We start from the raw sequence: 17,455 nt of genomic DNA on the forward strand, positions 1-17,455 counted from the left end.
AGGTCGATTTAAATCTCACACAAACTTGTCAGGCAGCCTTCTTCCATGGCTTTAAGTGAAACAAAACAAGCACTCAGTGATGCGGGGTCATTGTCAAACCCTCCAAATCACACCTAAATGCCAAGCTCTAGTTTTTCCTACCAGCTGATTCTAAAAAGCTGTTCCAGTTAGATGAGTTTCACTGACAAGGTGTAGTGTGACCTCTGCACAGGAAACTCAAAGGTTACAAACAATACAGCTTAGAAAGCAGGAAGAACATATTTCACATTATTCTATATTTAGTTTTAATGTGTAATAGTTTTTTGTTTTGTTTTCTTTTGTTTTTTGCTTGAAGGATATCCTTGTAGCACTGCTAGCAGACAGGCCTCCTGTTATTCTGAAGGCATAGTCCCTCCACATCTGTTGTATCCTTCTTGCTTCTGCTCTGAATTTTGGACAAGAGCAAAGAAATTGGTGCCATATGGAGGCCTGTAGTCTACTGTGTAGCAGGACTGTGCAGTTGATTTGAATGAAGGAGGTTCCAGCTCAGGCTGATGGCCTGGAAACCAGTGAGGTTCTCGTTCAAATCCTAAAAGGAGGAACAAAACCAATTTAAGAAAGTAAGTCTAAAATAGTAAGAAGATACCCAGAAAGTGCAGCTGGGATAAATCTTTTCTATAGAGCAGGATTTTGTTAGGCTCAAGCTCAGAAGCAAGAAACTGGAATTTTCAGCATAAACTCCTTGGGGATAAATGTGATGAAGGTAGCTAGACAAGAGCACTTGAAATGAAAGTGCCACTCCCTGAATGACTCGAAAGACCTGCTCTGTGGTGGTGCGGGAATATAACTCAGCAATGAGAACACACCGGTCTGTCACCTCCAAGTAAAAATGTCATTCAGAAGCTCCTCTTTAGCCATGCTACAGATCAAACAGATTATGTTTCAGTTTTGTGCACGTACTTCTTGTTCTCTGATGCTTTTCCTTGTTGTAATCCGAAGAGTATGTTGTTTCAAAGCAGTGAGAGTACTGAAAAGAAAAGCTCACATTTAGCATGGCTAAATATAAGCTAAAAACTCCAGCATTTTGTATCTTACAGGAAGACCAAAGTACCTGCAATTACACTACTGCTTTAAAGACAGTCTAAGGTAAGATCACAAAACTTGGGTGATTTCTTTTGATTCACCATCTGAGGGCAAAACACGGAACAGCAAAGGCAAGTTATTTTGACTGGGACCACTGGTAGAAGGAGTAAGACTGAGATTAAATGAGAAAGCATTTCTCACATCTTCTGTCCTGCAGTGGAACAGTGCTTTAAGGGCACTCAGCAGAGGAAAAAGTGATGGCTGTTGCCTTAAAATCCAGTATAAAAGACTATGAGCAGGGCAGCAGAAGGGAAGCTACTCGTGGGAGGCTTACCTCTATCACGTTCAGAGCTGGGGAGGGAAAGGATAATGCCCCGTGTGCGTGACAAATTAAGCGACCAAAGAACATCTCAGCAGAGATTTGTTATCTCCACAATGTGGAAAAGCAGAAGCACATACCTGGGAAGGAAGTGGCTTGGGCTGTGCAATTTTCGCTATATCGTAGCGCTCCTCATTCCAGTTCCCCATAAGGGTTTTGTTTGAGTAATCGTTTTCATTGGTGGTGCACCTCCAGCCATACTGGAAAAACTTAGAAGTGCTGTCCCTGTCTGTCTGCCTTTCCCCATGGCCAGCAGCATGCTTTAAGGAGCCACAGAGGGAGTTGTAAAAGCGGTTCTTGGGCATGATCTGGGAATAGAAACCAGCAAGGTGAGCAGCTGGGATAGAAACAGGGTGTAAGATGGCTTGGAATGTTGTCCCTTCCTCCCTGGTGACTGCACAGGGAGATCCTCCTGCCCCTCCAGCTGTGAGGAGGGCATCAGAGGGTTGTGTTCATTTTTGATGTGAAAAAGTATTTTTTTTTGGGGGGGTAGGGTGGGGAGAGAAAGGGGTGGCGGCAGTATGGTAAGCATCTATTCTGTTAAACAGGGATACCAAATTTCTCAGCTTCACATGTAACCTGGGGCTTCTCAGGGTACTTTACCCACCCTTAGCAACAGACAAAGTAATTCACCCAAGGCCCCAGGGACCAGACCTCATAAACGCCAAGCCAGGTCCCCTGCCCGAGCCTGCCTTTTCCTGTTTTAAGCCTCTCAGCGTCATTACCCCCGTGACTGTGAAACACTCTCCCAGCCCCTTGCAGCAGCTGAGGGCACACAAAGAGCAGAGGCGGCCTCACAGCGTCGCTCCTCTCCCTCAGCCGGAGCTCGCGGGGCCAGGGAATGCTCGCAGGGCTCAGCCACAGCAGCCCATGGCTGACGGCTCCCGGCTAGGCCTAGTCCCAAGCCCAAACCCAGGCTCGTCAGCAGGGCCTTGGCAGAACCCTCCAGGATGCAGCCCGGCGTCAGCAGCGAGCGACGCGCGGAAGTGTCGCCATCAGGGAGCGGGGAGATGAGATGGCGGCGCAGCGCCGGGTCCTGCTGCTCGGAGAAGGCAACTTCTCCTTCGCCGCCTCCCTCTGCGGGGATGCGGGGACCAGCGTCGTGGCCACTTGCTACGAGAGCGAGGAGGAGGTGTCCGCGCGGGGCAGAGCCGCGGAGAACATCCAGCGGCTGCGGGAGAGGGGTGGGTGGGCGCCGGGCGGTGTGGTGGGGCCCTGGGGTTGTGTTGTGCCTCGGCGGGCACGCGAGGCTGAGGGGCTCTGTGCCTTCGTGCGGGCACGGGCCTGGGGGTGCCAGGCTTCTGCAGGGCTCCTGTCGGCCCCTCGCCGCTCCTGGTGCCTCACAAGATCACTTTTGTCCCCGAAGAGTTGGAATTGTCCGAGAGATTAAGTGCCCTAAAGTCGAATCAGGCTGACATAGTGCAAACAGCCAGCAGAAGTCTGCAATAGAGCAAAGGGAGCCCAGGGTTTCTCATTTTCCTAGTGCACAAGGGTGGGAAGCTGCCTGTCAGCTGCCACTGTGACAGGCTTTAAAACGGACTAGAGAGGGCTGTATAATTGCTGCCTTTGTTTAAAATATTCCATAATAAGAGTCTTGTTTTCATCTTTCTTTTAAAGGAGCTGAAGTTATGTTTTCTGTGGACTGCACCAAGCTGAAGGACTATTTTTTACCAGCAAAAAGAGAATTTGACTGCATTTATTTCAACTTCCCTCACTGTGGGAGGAAAGCTGGGGTAGTGAAGAACAGGGAGCTTCTTGCTCACTTTTTCCATAGGTGAGTAAAACAGTTCTGTGTTAACTGACTGCAGAGATACAGCTTTCTAGCAATATTACAGGTGTTTTGCAAGCATTAAATACTTTCTGGGTGCACTAGTAGAGTTTTTCTTGTTGCCTGCCTTTCCTTCCAGCTGTGCAGAAGTGCTGACAGAGGAGGGAGAGGTCCATGTGGCTCTTTGCAATGGACAAGGGGGGACACCTGCTGATCAGCCAAGGAGAGAATGGCACAACAGCTGGCAAATAGTGGCTGTGGCAGCAGGAGCCGGATTTATCCTGAGTAATGTTCATCCTTTCAAAGCAGAGACTATCCACGGATATAAATGTACAGGCTACAGGTAACTATGATGTGGCAAAACTGAGAAGTTGATATTTATGCTCTTACAATGCCTGTCACAATGATATGTTGTTTTAGAGAGAGAAACTCCCTTTAATTTGCCATAAAATAGATGCAGTTCTTTTTTTTTGCCTGTAAGCAGAACAGCCAAGATGAAACATGAAAGCTTTTTGAGAAAGTACTCTGTAAAAGATAACTTATCTTAATGTTTTAAAGGTCAAAACGGCCCATTGCAGAACAAATATTAATCCCAGCCTGAAGACAACAGAGGGACTGTGGTGTGTGTATCTGTTTACGAGACAATCAGAGATTCACAGTGTGGTGGACATTGGCAGGGACCTCCAGCAATCACCTAGTCCGACCCTACAGTTCAAGGCAGAGCCAAGTGGAATGAGTTGCTCAGAGTCAGATGCAGACTACACAACCTTTGTGTGCAACTTGTTCCAATATCAGACCATCTGCTCAGTAAAAATCTGCTAGTGTTACATTTTTGTCGTCTCCTAACAAGACCCAGCATTCAGCAAGAGGTGTGTTAGTGTTACACTGAGTTATCTATGTCATGCTCACTTAGGAAACATTAAATACAGGAAAGAATCAATGACTTGTCTATGTTTTTATGTATTGCCAGGAGTCAAGATAAATCTTTCTGTATAGAAGGTGCTTTAAACCACATTTTCACACGAAGCATGCCACTTGCGTATTTCAAACCTATGATCTGTGAGATAGAACTGGAAAGGCGAAGAATTTCTTTTCAAGTACCACAAGTACTTGTGGATAAAATTAACAGGTAAGTTTTATAACTGCCACCTGTTTGGCAATAACACACGTGCACTCTCAGTGGGAATGAGCAGTGTGGGTCTCTGATAAAATGGAATTGCTTCGCATTCCCTCCTTTTCCCTTTACAAAATCTACTCGCTTTACAGAAGTCTGTCTAGTGGTGTCTGTAATTTGTACTTTTACTTTTCACAGGGGTTTCTTAGAACTAAATTCAAATCATCCAGTGCAGACAATAAAGGAGAAGCTCACTGCAGTGCTCAGCCAAGCCTTTCCATTACAAAGCATTGACTACTGCCTTTCTCTACTCTTCCAAGGTCACCTCAATGGTGTTTGCCACTCCAATATATTCTGGATTGTTCTGAGCCCAGAGGAGACTCCAGGCACTGAAGAAATGGCTAGCGGGCAGGCAAATGCAATTTTATTTTCCCATGTTGATTTTTATAGGGACACAGATGACAATGTACAAGAGGGATGTCAAACTTCAAAACAGTATTGTCTTAGACCTTCCCTTTTACCTCATGCTCAGGCAGTAATAAAAAGTGCAGCCTTTGTCCCTGGGACACTTTATGTTTTTTCTGGCCCAGTTTTCAGGAAGTGTCTTATCTCTCCTTACTCTATGCCTGTTTTTCATGAGATGGTTTTTGTATGTGCAGTTAACAGAGGTACAGAGGACAGCTGTATAGAGATGTTAGTGGATAAAATTAAGAACAGCATACATTCTCTTCACCAGACTGTCTCCGGATTTCAGTTGAACATCAGTCTGCAGGAAGCAACGAGCTCTGAAACAACTGAGCTCAATGACTTTGCTGCTTTCGAATCTCAGCTTAGTAAAATTCAATACTTCCTCTGCATGGAGGTAGATACTTTAGACTCCTTTGAGAAGGGCTCCTGTGTGGGAGTGATAAGGACAGCTCCGTATGAACTAGCAAGCAGGGATTTGTTTGTTGTCTCTGCTTCATTGAATCTTGACCTCATAGCCATGCTGCTCTGTGGAATACAAGACTGGCGAATGCTCTGGACATCAGACACACGCTTCCTCCGTCAGTTTCCTCGAGGAGAGCTAAGGCTTTTCAAGAGTTTTTCTCTCTATCCACCTTCCTACGTGCATGATGTCAGCTTTTGGGTTCCCGATGGGGAACAATTTGATGAGGTTGCTTTTCACACCATTGCCAGGCAGGTGTCAGGCGAAACGGTCGCATCCATCCAGTTAATCGACAGCTTCCATCAGTCAGAGACGGGGCGGAAGAGCCTCTGCTACCGAGTGACCTTTCAGTCCTGTGACAAGGCCCTGAGCCGCCGGGAGGTAGCGGCGATGCAGCTGCTCTTCCGGGAGGAACTGAAGCAGCGCTTGCACGTAGCTCTCCGGTAGGGCCATGGCTGCCTTCAGGGGCTCGGGCGGCCCTGGGCTCGCTGCTGCTCTGGAGAACGTGGGCTGCACCTGGCTGGGCCCCATACCGTGTGCTGCAGGGCCTCTCGCACCAGCGGCGTGGGCTCTGGCACCGGCACACACTTTAAATGTGGGAATTTTGTTAATAAAGACCAAGCGTTTTTGTGTTGTGTGTGTGTAATGAAACCTCGTTTTTTAAAGTGGAGCCTTTCTTTGCTAGGGTAAACTGATCTAACAGACAGCTGTGCTATGAACGCTGTGTTATAGCTGCAATAGATGTGGCTGCTGACAGAAAACTGCAGTAACGGGCTGGGTTACAGGAAACCTGATGGGTTGTACTGAGTACCAACAGCAGTGGTGGACGCTAAAAGCTCTTTCTTCTCACAACTGTTAAGAGAACTAAGTAACCACCACCAACTTCTGGTGACACTGCAGGCATTCCCAGGTTGTGCTGGGTGACTGGTGGCTGCTGCAGCCCCCAGGTGGTCCTAGTACTGGCGGGTGACATTGTTGGTAAGGGTATGGTTGGACCAGATATTTTAGAGGTCTTTTCCAAGTTTAATGATTCTGTGATTGTATACTGGATGTGCTCCGCTGCACTGCAGGCACGGGGCTGAGGGGAGCAGCCTCGCCTGAAGGGGTGCAACTACCACAGGCAGCTGGTGGGGGCTGAGGGGACACGGCGGGGGCTGAGGGGACATGACAGGGGCTGAAGGTACATGGCGAGGCTGACAGGATGTGACAGGGTGTGAGAGGACATAACAGAGTCTGAGGGGACACGGCGGCGGGCGGAGCTCCCCCGGCTGCCCGCGCAGGCGGCGTGAGGCGGTGCCGGGCCGTGCCCGCACCCGGCATGGCGGCCGGCGGCTTCGGCGCCGCTTCCGTCTCGTCCGCTGGAGGCAGGGAGCGGGCTGCCGGCTGCCCGCACTCGGCATGGCGGTCAAAGGGGCCCGGCAGCGGCCGCGGGCAGGAGGAGGAGGAGGAGGAGGAGGCGGCGAGGCGGGCCGGCCGCGCTCGGAGGCGGAGGAGGCTCGCCTGGAGTAGGCGGCGGGGCGGGCTGAGGGGCGGCGGGGGGGGAGCGGGACCCGGCTGAGGGGGAGCGGCGGCCCCCGGGGTGGCTGCGGGCCGGGCTGGTGTGTCCCGCTTCAGGGGGCTCCCCTCAGCGCCCCCTCACCTCCCGACCAGGGGCAGAGGCCTTGGGCTGTGGGTTTTTGCTCCAGGGTGGTGGTGGTGGGGTGCTGGGGGTCCCCAGGGTGGTGGTCGTGAGGTGTTGGGGGTCCCCTGAGGAGGGCAGAGGGTGTGAGAGCCTCCTCTGTGTGCAAGGTGTGAGGGGAGAGGGGCTGCTTGCAGTGATAAGGTGGAAAAGGATGGTTTGGAAGTGTTGCCCAAGGGATGTTTTCAGGCAGTAAGGGGGATTCCAAAATAAAATTATTTCTTGGCCCCTTGGATAGCAGTCAGTGACTTTCTGCATGCAGGTTCTTGTCAGTTCTTTGCCTGCTGTCACATCTACTTGATACTGCTAATGAGTCATCTTAGTGCATATTTATGTTCTTTTTACTGACTTGTCTTGCTGCATGTTTGTATTCTTTGTACTAGACCATCTGGGAGCAAAGCAGGACAGTGTGGGCCCCTGAAGGATCAACGGCGTTCAAGTGTCTCATCTCAGCCAGGTTCTGTGCAGCTCTCCTGAGCAACATCTCGGATTGCGATGAGACGTTTAACTACTGGGAACCAGTAAGTGGCTCTCCGGCCTTGGAGGCACTTGGGAGCTTGTAGTTAGTCTGCAGAAATGCAGATTTTCTTAGAACCTTTTGCTAATCTGTATTTTTCAAGGAGAAACGTACTTAAGAATTCAGAAGTGGGAAATGCAAAACTGTCTACGGTGTGATGCACTTCATATATATACTAATATTCGTTAATCTTCATTTTAGACACACTACCTCGTTTATGGGAAGGGATTTCAGACGTGGGAATACTCTCCAGCCTATGCCATCCGCTCCTATGCTTACCTGTGGCTTCATGCCTTACCAGCGCTGTTCCATGCTAGAGTTCTACAAACTAACAAGGTAAATCAGATGCGTCAAAACTGCTTTTTTGATTATTTTTTTGAAGTGCCTTTAGTTTGAGTTAAACAGCTGCTTTGTTTGTTGTCAGAGTTACGAAACGCTAAGTCTACAAGTGCTGACATCCCTGTAAGGATTTGCAAGGGTATGTGAGCTAACTCAAGAAGAACCAAGGAAGAAAAAAAAAATAAAAGAAAAATTTAAGATTTTGCAAGCTGTATTGCAAACAGCTCACAGGAATACTTAAAAAAAAAAAAAAAAAGTTACCAAGTGCACATTCTGCCATACTTCACGTGTTTCTGCATAGCATGAAACAAAAGAGGAGTAGTTCTGATCAGTTCAGTGGACTGTGTTAATTTTCTTTGCTGTAAAGGACTTTAGGGTTAGAGGGTAGGCCTTGAGCTGCTGGAGCTTCAGCCATCCCTTGGTGCAAGATCTGGGCCTGTAAGAGTAGGCTCATTCACTGCTGCCAGAGTTGCTCCATGCTGTTCAGAAATTTTGCAGTTCGGACTCGCTTGTTAGCAGTAGGTTCATAAGCTTCATCGCAAACCTTGTTCTGATTTTGGATACATCTCCTAGGTTCTTATCTTCTATTTCCTCCGATGCTTCCTGGCGTTCCTGAGCTGTGTTTGTGAGCTCTACTTCTATAAGTGAGTATTAGAAGCTGCGTACTGTGAATGCTCTGCAGCAGTGTTAGTACCATATCCAGTTATTACCACAAGAAATATATCCTGAGGCTGATGTGTAAATGTGCCTGAGTAAATTGGGTTGTTTCACAGTGAAACTTCAAGATATATGTTCTCAAGGTAACTTAATGAAATACTGGTAAGAACTCTACTGTCAGGACACAATTATATTCTTGGATCTGCCACCCACATCTTCTCTTCAGCACTTCATTGATTACACTTGTTTATTTTCACTGATATCAGCAAGCAGTGTGGGAATGTAAACTGAGCTCTGCTGGAGGAGAGACTGGTGCTGTGCTTGTTTATCACAGTGAATTTTAGTGGAATGCATCGATAGTTGCTCTCTGTAATGTATGTTAAAGCTCCTGCTTTAGTGGCTGTCAACACCCCTGGCAGATACAATCACCTTGCCTAATCTGGGTTTTTACTTTTGCCTGCTGCCTCTTCATTTGTGGCTTTCAAACCGTTACGGTGCCTGACTTTCTGTTGGCAACAGACTGGTTTTGAGAGTGTGAGCTGGGGCTTTTTGCACAGTGGGGTTTTGTGATGGGTATGAATCTGAGACTGATGTCGCTAAAGCAGCACAGACTCCCTTGAAATTTGTGCAGCTAACACTGGTAGAAGCCAAGTCTGTTCTGGAGTTTTGCACTAGTGTGGCTTAGGAGGATCCTAAGTCCTCCTCTGGCTTTGCCTTTCAGATTGCTTTTGGCAGCTGAGTAAAGAGAATTGCTCAGCTTAAAGCTCTTGAGATGCTCTGTGGATTGCTTCTGGCTCTGCCTGCATTGGGTACTATTATTTCACACGCTGAGGTTATTTCAGTAGTTTCTAATTCTCTTTTGTTTCCTTAGGGCTGTGTGCAAGAAGTTTGGGCTACATGTGAGTCGGCTGATGTTGGCCTTCTTAGTTCTCAGCACGGGGATGTTCTGCTCATCTGCAGGTGGGTCTGCTGCTGCGGCAATGACCTTGGCCATAGAAGCCAAAGACAGCTGCAGAGAAGAAAATCTGCAGCACCGAAATCTCTCTGGCAATCAGCACCCTGTGCTGGAGAGTTTGTTGTATTCTCTTGCAGGTGTTTCTCATGGCAGGTGTAGTGACAAAGTGTTGATTCAAGTGATGTTCCTGGCATCACTCTAACGATTTCCAGGGCATGTTTATTTCTGTTGTTCTCTCCGGTCTCTGCAGTGGGCCATGCTTTTTGAACAGGATGTTGCCTAGCCTACCTTGAACGTGTTTTATTTGAAGGAAGCAGACGTGGTCCTCTTGTATTTTAGCATTGTCGTCTGCCTTTCTGTCCTATTCCCTGACTGGTACCCTTATGCCAAGCCCACCACTGTAAGGCTGATAAAACACCTGCTGTGGGTGTTGAGTGTAGTGTGAAGACAGGTTTTGAGGAAAGGTTTTTTGTATTGTGTGCATTACAGAAACCTAAAGAGAAATATCACAGGTTATGCGTGCTGATATTTCCTATTTTGTTCTTTTTTGCTGATGCTGAGTGGAGAAAGGACTTTTCCTTAATTGTTCTCGCAAGGTAATAGGCCTCTTCATACTTAACTACCTTCTCACCAGGCTGTACCCAGTTGTTTGTTTTTTTTTCCTAGGAGAGTATAAAAGGTAGAGCAAGTGTTGCAAGTGGTTATTTACCTGCAACCATGGATGCTGTCAACTGGTTACCACTGCTGGGTGCTGCGGGGCAAAGAGGCCTTTGTACCTAAAGGGATTATTTCTGGCCGTGGCAGAACAATAACAAGAACCTTCTTTTTCTGTTTTCACTGACTAGAGAATTGGCTGTATAGCATCCCAAATCCAATGGAATGAGTGAGACGATTAGCCTTATTTTGGCCTTTGCAGATCCCTAGCTGTGGGGCAGCTGTGCTAAGCCCTTTCTTTCTCTGTGTTGCAGCCTTCCTCCCCAGCAGTTTCTGCATGTACACCACAGTGATTGCCATGACTGGCTGGTACATGGACAAGACCTCTGTAGCAGTGCTGGGCATAGCTGCTGGAGCCCTTGTGGGCTGGCCCTTCAGCGCGGCGCTTGGGTAAGGAGAGGAAGGCTCAGGAACTTTGTACTTTGCCAAATGTACTATGTTTGTTGCCTGTTTGGGGAAAATGTAGGGGCTGGAGAGCTGGAGGAGAAGACTAGCGGGGGCTGAGCAGCCAGCATAGTCCAGGATCACTGTGACAGGCTTCCACAACCTGATTTCTTTGCTTTTGAAAAGCTTGGCTTGGGAAGATTTCCATGCTCTAATATACTGAGGATAAGACCTGGGTTGGATGTTGGGAATGTGGCGTAGTAGCCGACCCCTGTGATGGTTTGCTTCCAGCTACTGCCTCACTCGCTCTGCGGCAGAAAATCCTGCGGCGGGGAAGGATAGTCTCTGGTTGATGCTTGGTCTCTCTTTCAGGCTTCCTATTGCCTTTGACTTGTTAATAATGAAGCAGAGGTGGAAAAGCTTCTTAAACTGGTGTGTGGTGTCGTTGATCCTGTTTTTGGTAAGTCCCTATAACAGCACAAACAAGGAATGGATTGGGCTTGCAATAGAAGGAGCAGGTTCCATTAACAAAATCACGTAGAGCTGTTGGGCAGTCCAGCCAAAAGCTGTGGGCACTCTGCAAATAATAGATGCTTTCTTTCAGGTGCCCCTGGTAGTTGTGGACAGCTATCACTACGGGAAGCTGGTAGTTGCACCTCTCAACATCGTTTTATACAATGTCTTCACCTCTCACGGACCTGATCTCTACGGTGAGTTGAAGATAAGATGAGGAAGTTGACCGTTTTCTTGCTGCTGTCAGGTTACGGTGACCCTCGAGGTTTTGATCTCTGATCCTTTTTCCGATGTACTCAAAAGCAGGCAGCCTGCAAGCGCCAAGGGGCTGCAGTTCCAGCTTTTTGCCACAGGATGTCTGTCTCGAGCTGGAAACTGGCAGGGCCCTCAGATTTTCTTCTGTCTGGTTCCCCATGCTGTGATTTAAGCAGCTTTTGTTCGCTTTGAAGTTCAGGAACCCGTCATGAGACTTCTCTGCTGTGATATGGGGTTGTTGAGACCTGTCAGCAGCAAACTTGTCTGGATGTAACGCGAGTGCCATGGGCGCATGTGATCTGTGTGTGCATGTGTTTGTGTCAGCTTTAATCTGCTTCTTGGCTGGTGTTGTTCCTCACAGTCAGGCCCCAGAACTTTGGGAAGCTAGCAGCAGCGCAGAACCTATAGTTCTTCCAGTGCACGTCAGGTCTCTGCAGACTTCCTGGTTCCATGCTGTGGCTTGAGTCTCCTTGCTTATTTGGCAGTGTGCGGCCTGGGTTTGGCTGGAAGGCAGGATCTGAGGTTACCATAAAGGCATCTTTGAGACTGCAGAGAAGGAAGAAAGGTTAATTACTACACCTGCTGCTGTTCTGGCAGTCACGCTGGAGGCAGGGCCAACTTGACTCATGCAGGCAACACTTGAGCTCCCCATTTCTTTTGGATGAACGAATTGAGGAGAAAACAATCCTTCTGAAGACTGATAAGTTAGTGACAAGTAGTGATAACAACACTTTGGCTCTTCTTGCTGTCTTCTTTCTATAAGCTCTTTTTTTTTTTTTTCTCCATAAGCAACGTAAGAATTATCTATACTTCCCAGAGGAAGAGCTGAATACAGAGTAAGGAAACTGCCTTACTTAAGCTTCTGAAGGGAGACAGTGGGAAAGGCAGGATTAACATTTCATTTTGTGTAGTTTTGTGGTAGCAAAAAGTGAGAAGAAATGCAGAAAAGTTTGAGACGACATGTAGTTACAGAAATTATTGCCATGGGAAATAACTAAGCTGGTGACTTCAGTAGGATTCCGAAAGGAATTAGAAGTAATTTATGGATGTCAAGAGGTATCAGAGTTGTCATCAGTGATATCTAATCAGCAGGCAAATCGTCTGCCTTTCAGGGGTTCCCGGGGACTGGCCATTTGGGATGCTGGGTGAGTTACAAGGTCTGAACCTTGATGGCAAGGCCGTGGTGCTTGTTTGGAGCTGCCACTGCGCTGCGTTGTTCTTGTTCTTCATGTTCTTGATGTCTCCCAGATATGAAAAGCAGCAGAGCGTTATGTTTCCAGGCTTCAGAGGACTGGTGGAGGCTTCAGGGAGCTTAGGGTGCAAGGTCTCTGCAACGTCTGTCGTGTTTTTTCAGCCCCATCAAGGTATTCTGGGAGGAACTGAGCTGCGGTTAGTGGCGAGGCTTTCTGGCCGTGCCCCGCAGGCCATATTTGGTGGTTCATTTGAAGGGCTGTTTTGGGTGGTGCTGAGTGGTGAATCGTTCCTTGTGCTATGGCACAAGATGACAACAGCTGCTTTGCCGTGGTCCTTCATCTCTGCAGGAAGGCTCTGAAGTCTGTTGCTGTGAATTTTCTGTAATGGAAACTCCAGGCTCTGTTTCTGATGGGTTTTGGCATGGGCTCATGCCTGACCTTTTCCACACTGGTGCATGAGTTGTTTCCAGCAGCCTCCAGGGACCAATCTATTCTGAAGTGTTTTATTCATAGTGACATTCATATAACATCCTCAGGCTAGAAAAAGAGCCTGCTTGAAACTGCTCTTTAATGCAGTGTGGCCAGGACAACAGCGTGTGTTTGGAGAGCTTCAAAACGCTTGGGGAGAATAACGCTGCGAGGGGAGATGAAAGGCTGGCCAGTGCCTTTTGGCTTTGGAACAGGGATTTCCCAACTTTCACATGATTGGAGCAAAAGCTGCTGGAGGTTGCAGAATAATCAGCCTGTATCATCTTCAGCGTAAGCACCACGGTATTTTTTTATTTCTAGTTTTGCGGTTTGCATGCAGACTGGAGTCCTGAAGAAAAGGCTATTGGTGTTTTCTTCCTTCAGCACTGTGTCCCTTCTGGATTAATGTAGTCTATGCAATAAACAATTCCCAGGGGTGATTATTAGGCTTCTATAGCCGAGGGAAAGGAGCTGCTAAGCAGATATCCCTAAGTCTGATTCTGAGGCCTTGGGGTGTTTTTGTGTGCGTGGGTCTCAAAAACACTCGATTCACAGCAAAGGCTTTCCCCCGCTTCCGGAGATCAGAGCTTGGCTCTGGCTTGCCTTGTGATTGCACTCGGGGAAGTTTTGTTCAGCTCAGGTGAAATGTGCTGGGGCTGTTTGTGTGACACCTCGCTCTGTTGAGTCCTGGTTCTTAAACAGAAGGAAAATAAATGAAACGCTGAAAGAAGACTGTTTGTTATGCTAGGACTGAATCAGTCTTGCTTAGAATGAGGGCTGTGACTCATGATCAAATTATTGTGACTTAATTACTGCTTAACAGCTGAGCTACAATGCTGGGCTGTATGCAGGCTTTCAGCCTGTGACAGACACGAGATGGGGGCCACCATAGCTGGAGCCCGTTCCGGAACACCCCTGCTTTGTCCTGAAGCAGCCTCACCATCGCCGGGATGAAGCCGCAGCATGGTAGCGTGTTAAGCTCTAGCAACTTCTCTGTAGTTCGATATCCAGAAGTGCTCCTGAAGCCTGGGGCAGAGCACGAAGTTCAGAACAATTTCTGGCTCAGCGTCTGGCACTGCTTCCAGTTGTTCTCCCCGTGGAACCGTAGTACCGTGAGCTGTGGCTGAGGCAGGGTCTCCCGAATGGCTTCATCAGCATCTCCTGCAGCCCGTGTCTGCCCAGCTCTGGCATGCGGGGTGCTGACAGGAAGCTAAATCTTCTGCCGTGGTCTGCAGGCGATGCTGTGGAAGCATCAATCTGTTCTTTGAAGGTCTGGGGCTTGTCTGTGCTGTGCAGCTTACCCGTAGCCTGAAGACGCTGGTGGGTAACAGTTTGTATCAGTTTAAGAGAGCTGCTTTCTCATGCTGAAATCTTCTGTGTTAAAGCAGCCATAGCTTGCAGTGGGAGTAGGGAAGCAGGCTGTGGTACCCACATCTAGCACGTTTGTTTTCATAGGGAGAGACCTTGGTGCTCTACAGAACTTGTTACTAGTGTGGCCTAGTCAGTGTTAACCCTTCTGTAAGTCCTTAGAAACCTGTTGTGTTGTCTCAGAAGAGAATCTGGAGGTGCCGGGGCTGAGGAAATAAAACCAAGCCCTCTTCATACACACTTGTAGGTGTCCACTGGAAGATTTACAGCGTGATAACCCAGAGTGCCTCAGGATTTCCCTCCACAGACGTCCCGCTCAGCAGCCCTGATTTCTAAGGAGGGAAACATGCTTCAGTTCGTGTCCAGTGCTTGACCCCATCTTTCAGTCTCCTGTATCCTATATTCAGACTTCCAGACTGAGGATTGTACTCCTGTGGGACTAGAAAGAATTATGAGGCAGGTGGAGAGAGAAAGATGTTTTTTGTTGTGTTTTTTTTGTTGTTGTTCCCTTAAGGACCCTTACTTCCCAAAACCTGAACCTGTAATTGCAATTTGCTTTCAGTGCTAACAACTAAATGTTTTGTAAACAAACACAAGTTGCTTGGACTTTGCTTTAGTAACTCCAGCTACGTGTTCCTGACATTACTAGTGCAGCTTCTAATCATATTTAACCGTAGGAGCTGCCGAGGTTTTGGGTTTTCCTTGCTGCTTTTCAGTTGTCTGATTAATTTCAACATGGACCCTTTTTAAGTGGCTCTGATTGCAGGAAATTGCTGTGGCATGTGACACATGTCACAACAGTGCAGTGATTAAAGCCCCCGCATGTCATTTGCTGACTGATTGAGCTAATCGCACTGAGAAAGTGGCAAACGTGCAGAGAGGAACTGGCGTTCCTTATTGTTCGGGATTTTAAGCGTCGGGAATTAAAAGTCCAAATAAATGACAGCTGGCCTGGAATTTGTCAGTTTGCATCCTTCGAAGCTTGCAACCAATACCCAAGTATGTAATATCAGGAGATGGAGTTGGCTTGCTCCTGTTAAAAGCGGTGCTGTAAGAACATATTGAAACAGGGAAATTTTAAGTGGTGTTGACACTGAGGAGGTACCAAAACTGGCGTCTGGGTGAACGGTAGCGGCAGAATCTTTTGGGTGAAGTGTGAGTGTGAGCTCTTCTGCCATTTTCTGTTTCTGCTGCCACGGAGTATACATCACCACTTCAGAATGACAATCATCTCTTGTTAACATTACGTGGCTTTGTGTTGTATCTGTTGCTTCGTTGCAATGAGAATGAATTTGGAGGAGAATTTCCTGGCTTTAGGGGTTACAGCCTCTTCTTTCTGCGGCGGCTCTTAATGCAAGGGTGAGTTCGGTGTTGCAGAACCCCTTGCTGGACAAGGCTGACTGTTAGAGTTGCCTTTGATACGTGAGCAGCAGATGTGAAGTTTACTGTGACCCAATGAAAACAAAAGAGAAAAATAATTTAAGACAATGATCCAATGATCTGTCCATACCCTTTCCATTCCTTGGCTTCAATATGCTTGCAGTGGGGAGAGTTGATGTCTGCTGCTGGTTCTCTGTCTGTGTCAGGCAGAGGAGGAATGAAGCTGCTCTGACATCCAGATCTCAAATATCCTTATGTTCAAAAACTTTTTCCTTTTTCTCCCTTCAGGTACCGAACCCTGGTCCTTCTATTTCATCAATGGCTTTCTGAATTTCAACGTGGCGTTTATTTTGGCGCTGCTTGTGCTACCGCTGACTTATCTCATGGAGTGCCTGCTTCAGAAGTTTCATGGTGAGTGCAGGATAGCTGCGAGAGCTGAGCACAGAGAGCCCAGATCGCAAACCTTGTTAGTAAAGGGAGAGCTTGTCTGCCAAAGAGCAGCTTGCCTTTATTGGAAGTGAAACCAGGCTCAGGGAAAGTTTTTGGAATAATAGCGCAGTTCCTAGAGCTCGTTACTCAGTTCAGTGTTAACCACACAGTGGAATTACTGTGTAGAAAGAGGAGGCAGTGAGATGTATCTACTGTGCTGTCTGCAAAAGGGCAGGAATGTGTCTTTTCCCTTTAAGGGCGATTCCTGTGTTCCCTGTCTTCACCTCAAGAAGAACATTGTGTTGTGAAGGCTAAGCTGTCCACACACAGAGTGAGCTTAACAAGTTGTACAGTATACGTAACCCTCAGCCAGAAATACAAACGCGTTAGCAGTAGCCCTGTCAGAACTGTAAGGTGAGGAGGAACCACGTACCCATGGCTGTTTCCATCTCACCCGCAGCAGGAAATGGCAGCCTTGGCTGCCGGCTTCCACTGTTACGTTTTTATGTCGCTGCCAGGATGTTTACTGCGATAGTCTGGGAGAACAGGGCTGGTTTTAGGCTTTTTCATTGCTGGGGTTGAGCCTGCACAAATGCATTCTCTGCTCTGTGCTGCTGCCAACGTAGGGATTGGACCTGGGCTCTTCTGCGCTCTGCAACTTGCACAACTGAGTCCTCTCTACTGAGGGTAGAGACAGGAGGAGCTAGAATATTCCTTGCTTCATATGGGGCTTTGTCCTGATTAAAATGACCTCAGTCTGACTGTGTGATGTCTGCAAGTGGCTGTAGAGAAGATGTGTTGAAAGTGTGGATGTTCCTTTGCTGTTGTGTAAGGAAGTTTCATTAAGTGTCAGCTGCACTCTCCAGATTCATCAGTCCAGTCAGGGCTCTACTCTCTGAATTTTACTGAATACAAGAAACAATAATATCATAAGCCTTGCTGAAAACGTACGTTGACGGGTATTTGCTGATATCAGTTCTTCGGATACGACTGACGTACTGTCAGAAACCAGTAAAAGCTCAGTAGGAGATCCTGTAAACGCAAGATTTCCTGCTGTTCGCTTGGTGTTCTTGTTCTTAACAGCAGGAGCCACTCTGCTGAGTGCATTGCTCTTATTGTCTGCGAAATGCCGTTAGCTTAATTGTTTAACTCTGCTGTTGGGAGTAGCAAGGGGGCAGAAAAGGGATTGAAAATTGTCAGGCACTGTGGAACCCTCTGCAGCGTGACTAAAATTCAGGGTAATTGTTGTTATTTTTGAATCGGTTATTTCCTGTGCTGAGCAGAAGGTGCCTGAGAGACCTCTCGTGCTGTTATTTTTGTAATGAAGCAATGAAGGCTGTGGAAACGCCAGTTG

General features: G+C 47.7%; 3 protein-coding genes across 7 annotated transcripts in view; 2 read left to right on the forward strand and 1 right to left on the reverse strand.

Annotated features, from left to right (window-relative positions):
• Positions 1-257: 257 nt before the first annotated feature.
• Positions 258-2,307, reverse strand: CFAP68 (cilia and flagella associated protein 68). 2 transcript variants are annotated; one of them, XM_013187251.3, is made up of 4 exons: positions 2,167-2,307; positions 1,522-1,749; positions 940-1,006; positions 258-568 (listed from the first exon to the last, which is right to left on the reverse strand). In XM_013187251.3, the coding sequence occupies exons 2-4, from the start codon at positions 1,744-1,746 to the stop codon at positions 372-374; spliced, it is 489 nt and encodes a 162-aa protein (XP_013042705.3). In that variant the 5' UTR covers positions 1,747-1,749; positions 2,167-2,307; the 3' UTR covers positions 258-371. The 2 variants fall into 2 exon arrangements, with proteins under 2 accessions (XP_013042705.3, XP_066837199.1); XM_066981098.1 differs by having other exon boundaries at positions 2,096-2,222.
• On the forward strand, positions 1,108-5,886 carry FDXACB1 (ferredoxin-fold anticodon binding domain containing 1). 4 transcript variants are annotated; one of them, XM_066981085.1, is made up of 5 exons: positions 1,108-1,125; positions 3,059-3,215; positions 3,349-3,552; positions 4,180-4,338; positions 4,522-5,886. In XM_066981085.1, the coding sequence occupies exons 2-5, from the start codon at positions 3,070-3,072 to the stop codon at positions 5,696-5,698; spliced, it is 1,686 nt and encodes a 561-aa protein (XP_066837186.1). In that variant the 5' UTR covers positions 1,108-1,125; positions 3,059-3,069; the 3' UTR covers positions 5,699-5,886. The 4 variants fall into 4 exon arrangements, with proteins under 4 accessions (XP_066837186.1, XP_013042701.3, XP_013042700.3 ...); XM_013187247.3 differs by lacking the exon at positions 1,108-1,125 and adding an exon at positions 1,743-1,965; XM_013187246.3 differs by lacking the exon at positions 1,108-1,125 and adding an exon at positions 2,436-2,573.
• A 660-nt stretch (positions 5,887-6,546) lies between these two features.
• The window catches only part of ALG9 (ALG9 alpha-1,2-mannosyltransferase), a 30,186-nt gene continuing 19,277 nt past the window's right edge, over positions 6,547-17,455 (forward strand). The window contains 10 exon segments of the mRNA XM_048063246.2: positions 6,547-6,756; positions 7,313-7,335; positions 7,338-7,450; positions 7,648-7,782; positions 8,359-8,429; positions 9,314-9,402; positions 10,366-10,501; positions 10,868-10,955; positions 11,100-11,205; positions 15,961-16,083. Of these exon segments, the coding sequence (XP_047919203.2) occupies positions 6,650-6,756; positions 7,313-7,335; positions 7,338-7,450; positions 7,648-7,782; positions 8,359-8,429; positions 9,314-9,402; positions 10,366-10,501; positions 10,868-10,955; positions 11,100-11,205; positions 15,961-16,083 (991 nt within the window). The 5' untranslated portion in view covers positions 6,547-6,649.

This window comes from Anser cygnoides, chromosome 21, assembly GCF_040182565.1.
Source record: "Anser cygnoides isolate HZ-2024a breed goose chromosome 21, Taihu_goose_T2T_genome, whole genome shotgun sequence".
NCBI classification, from domain to species: Eukaryota; Metazoa; Chordata; class Aves; order Anseriformes; family Anatidae; genus Anser; species Anser cygnoides.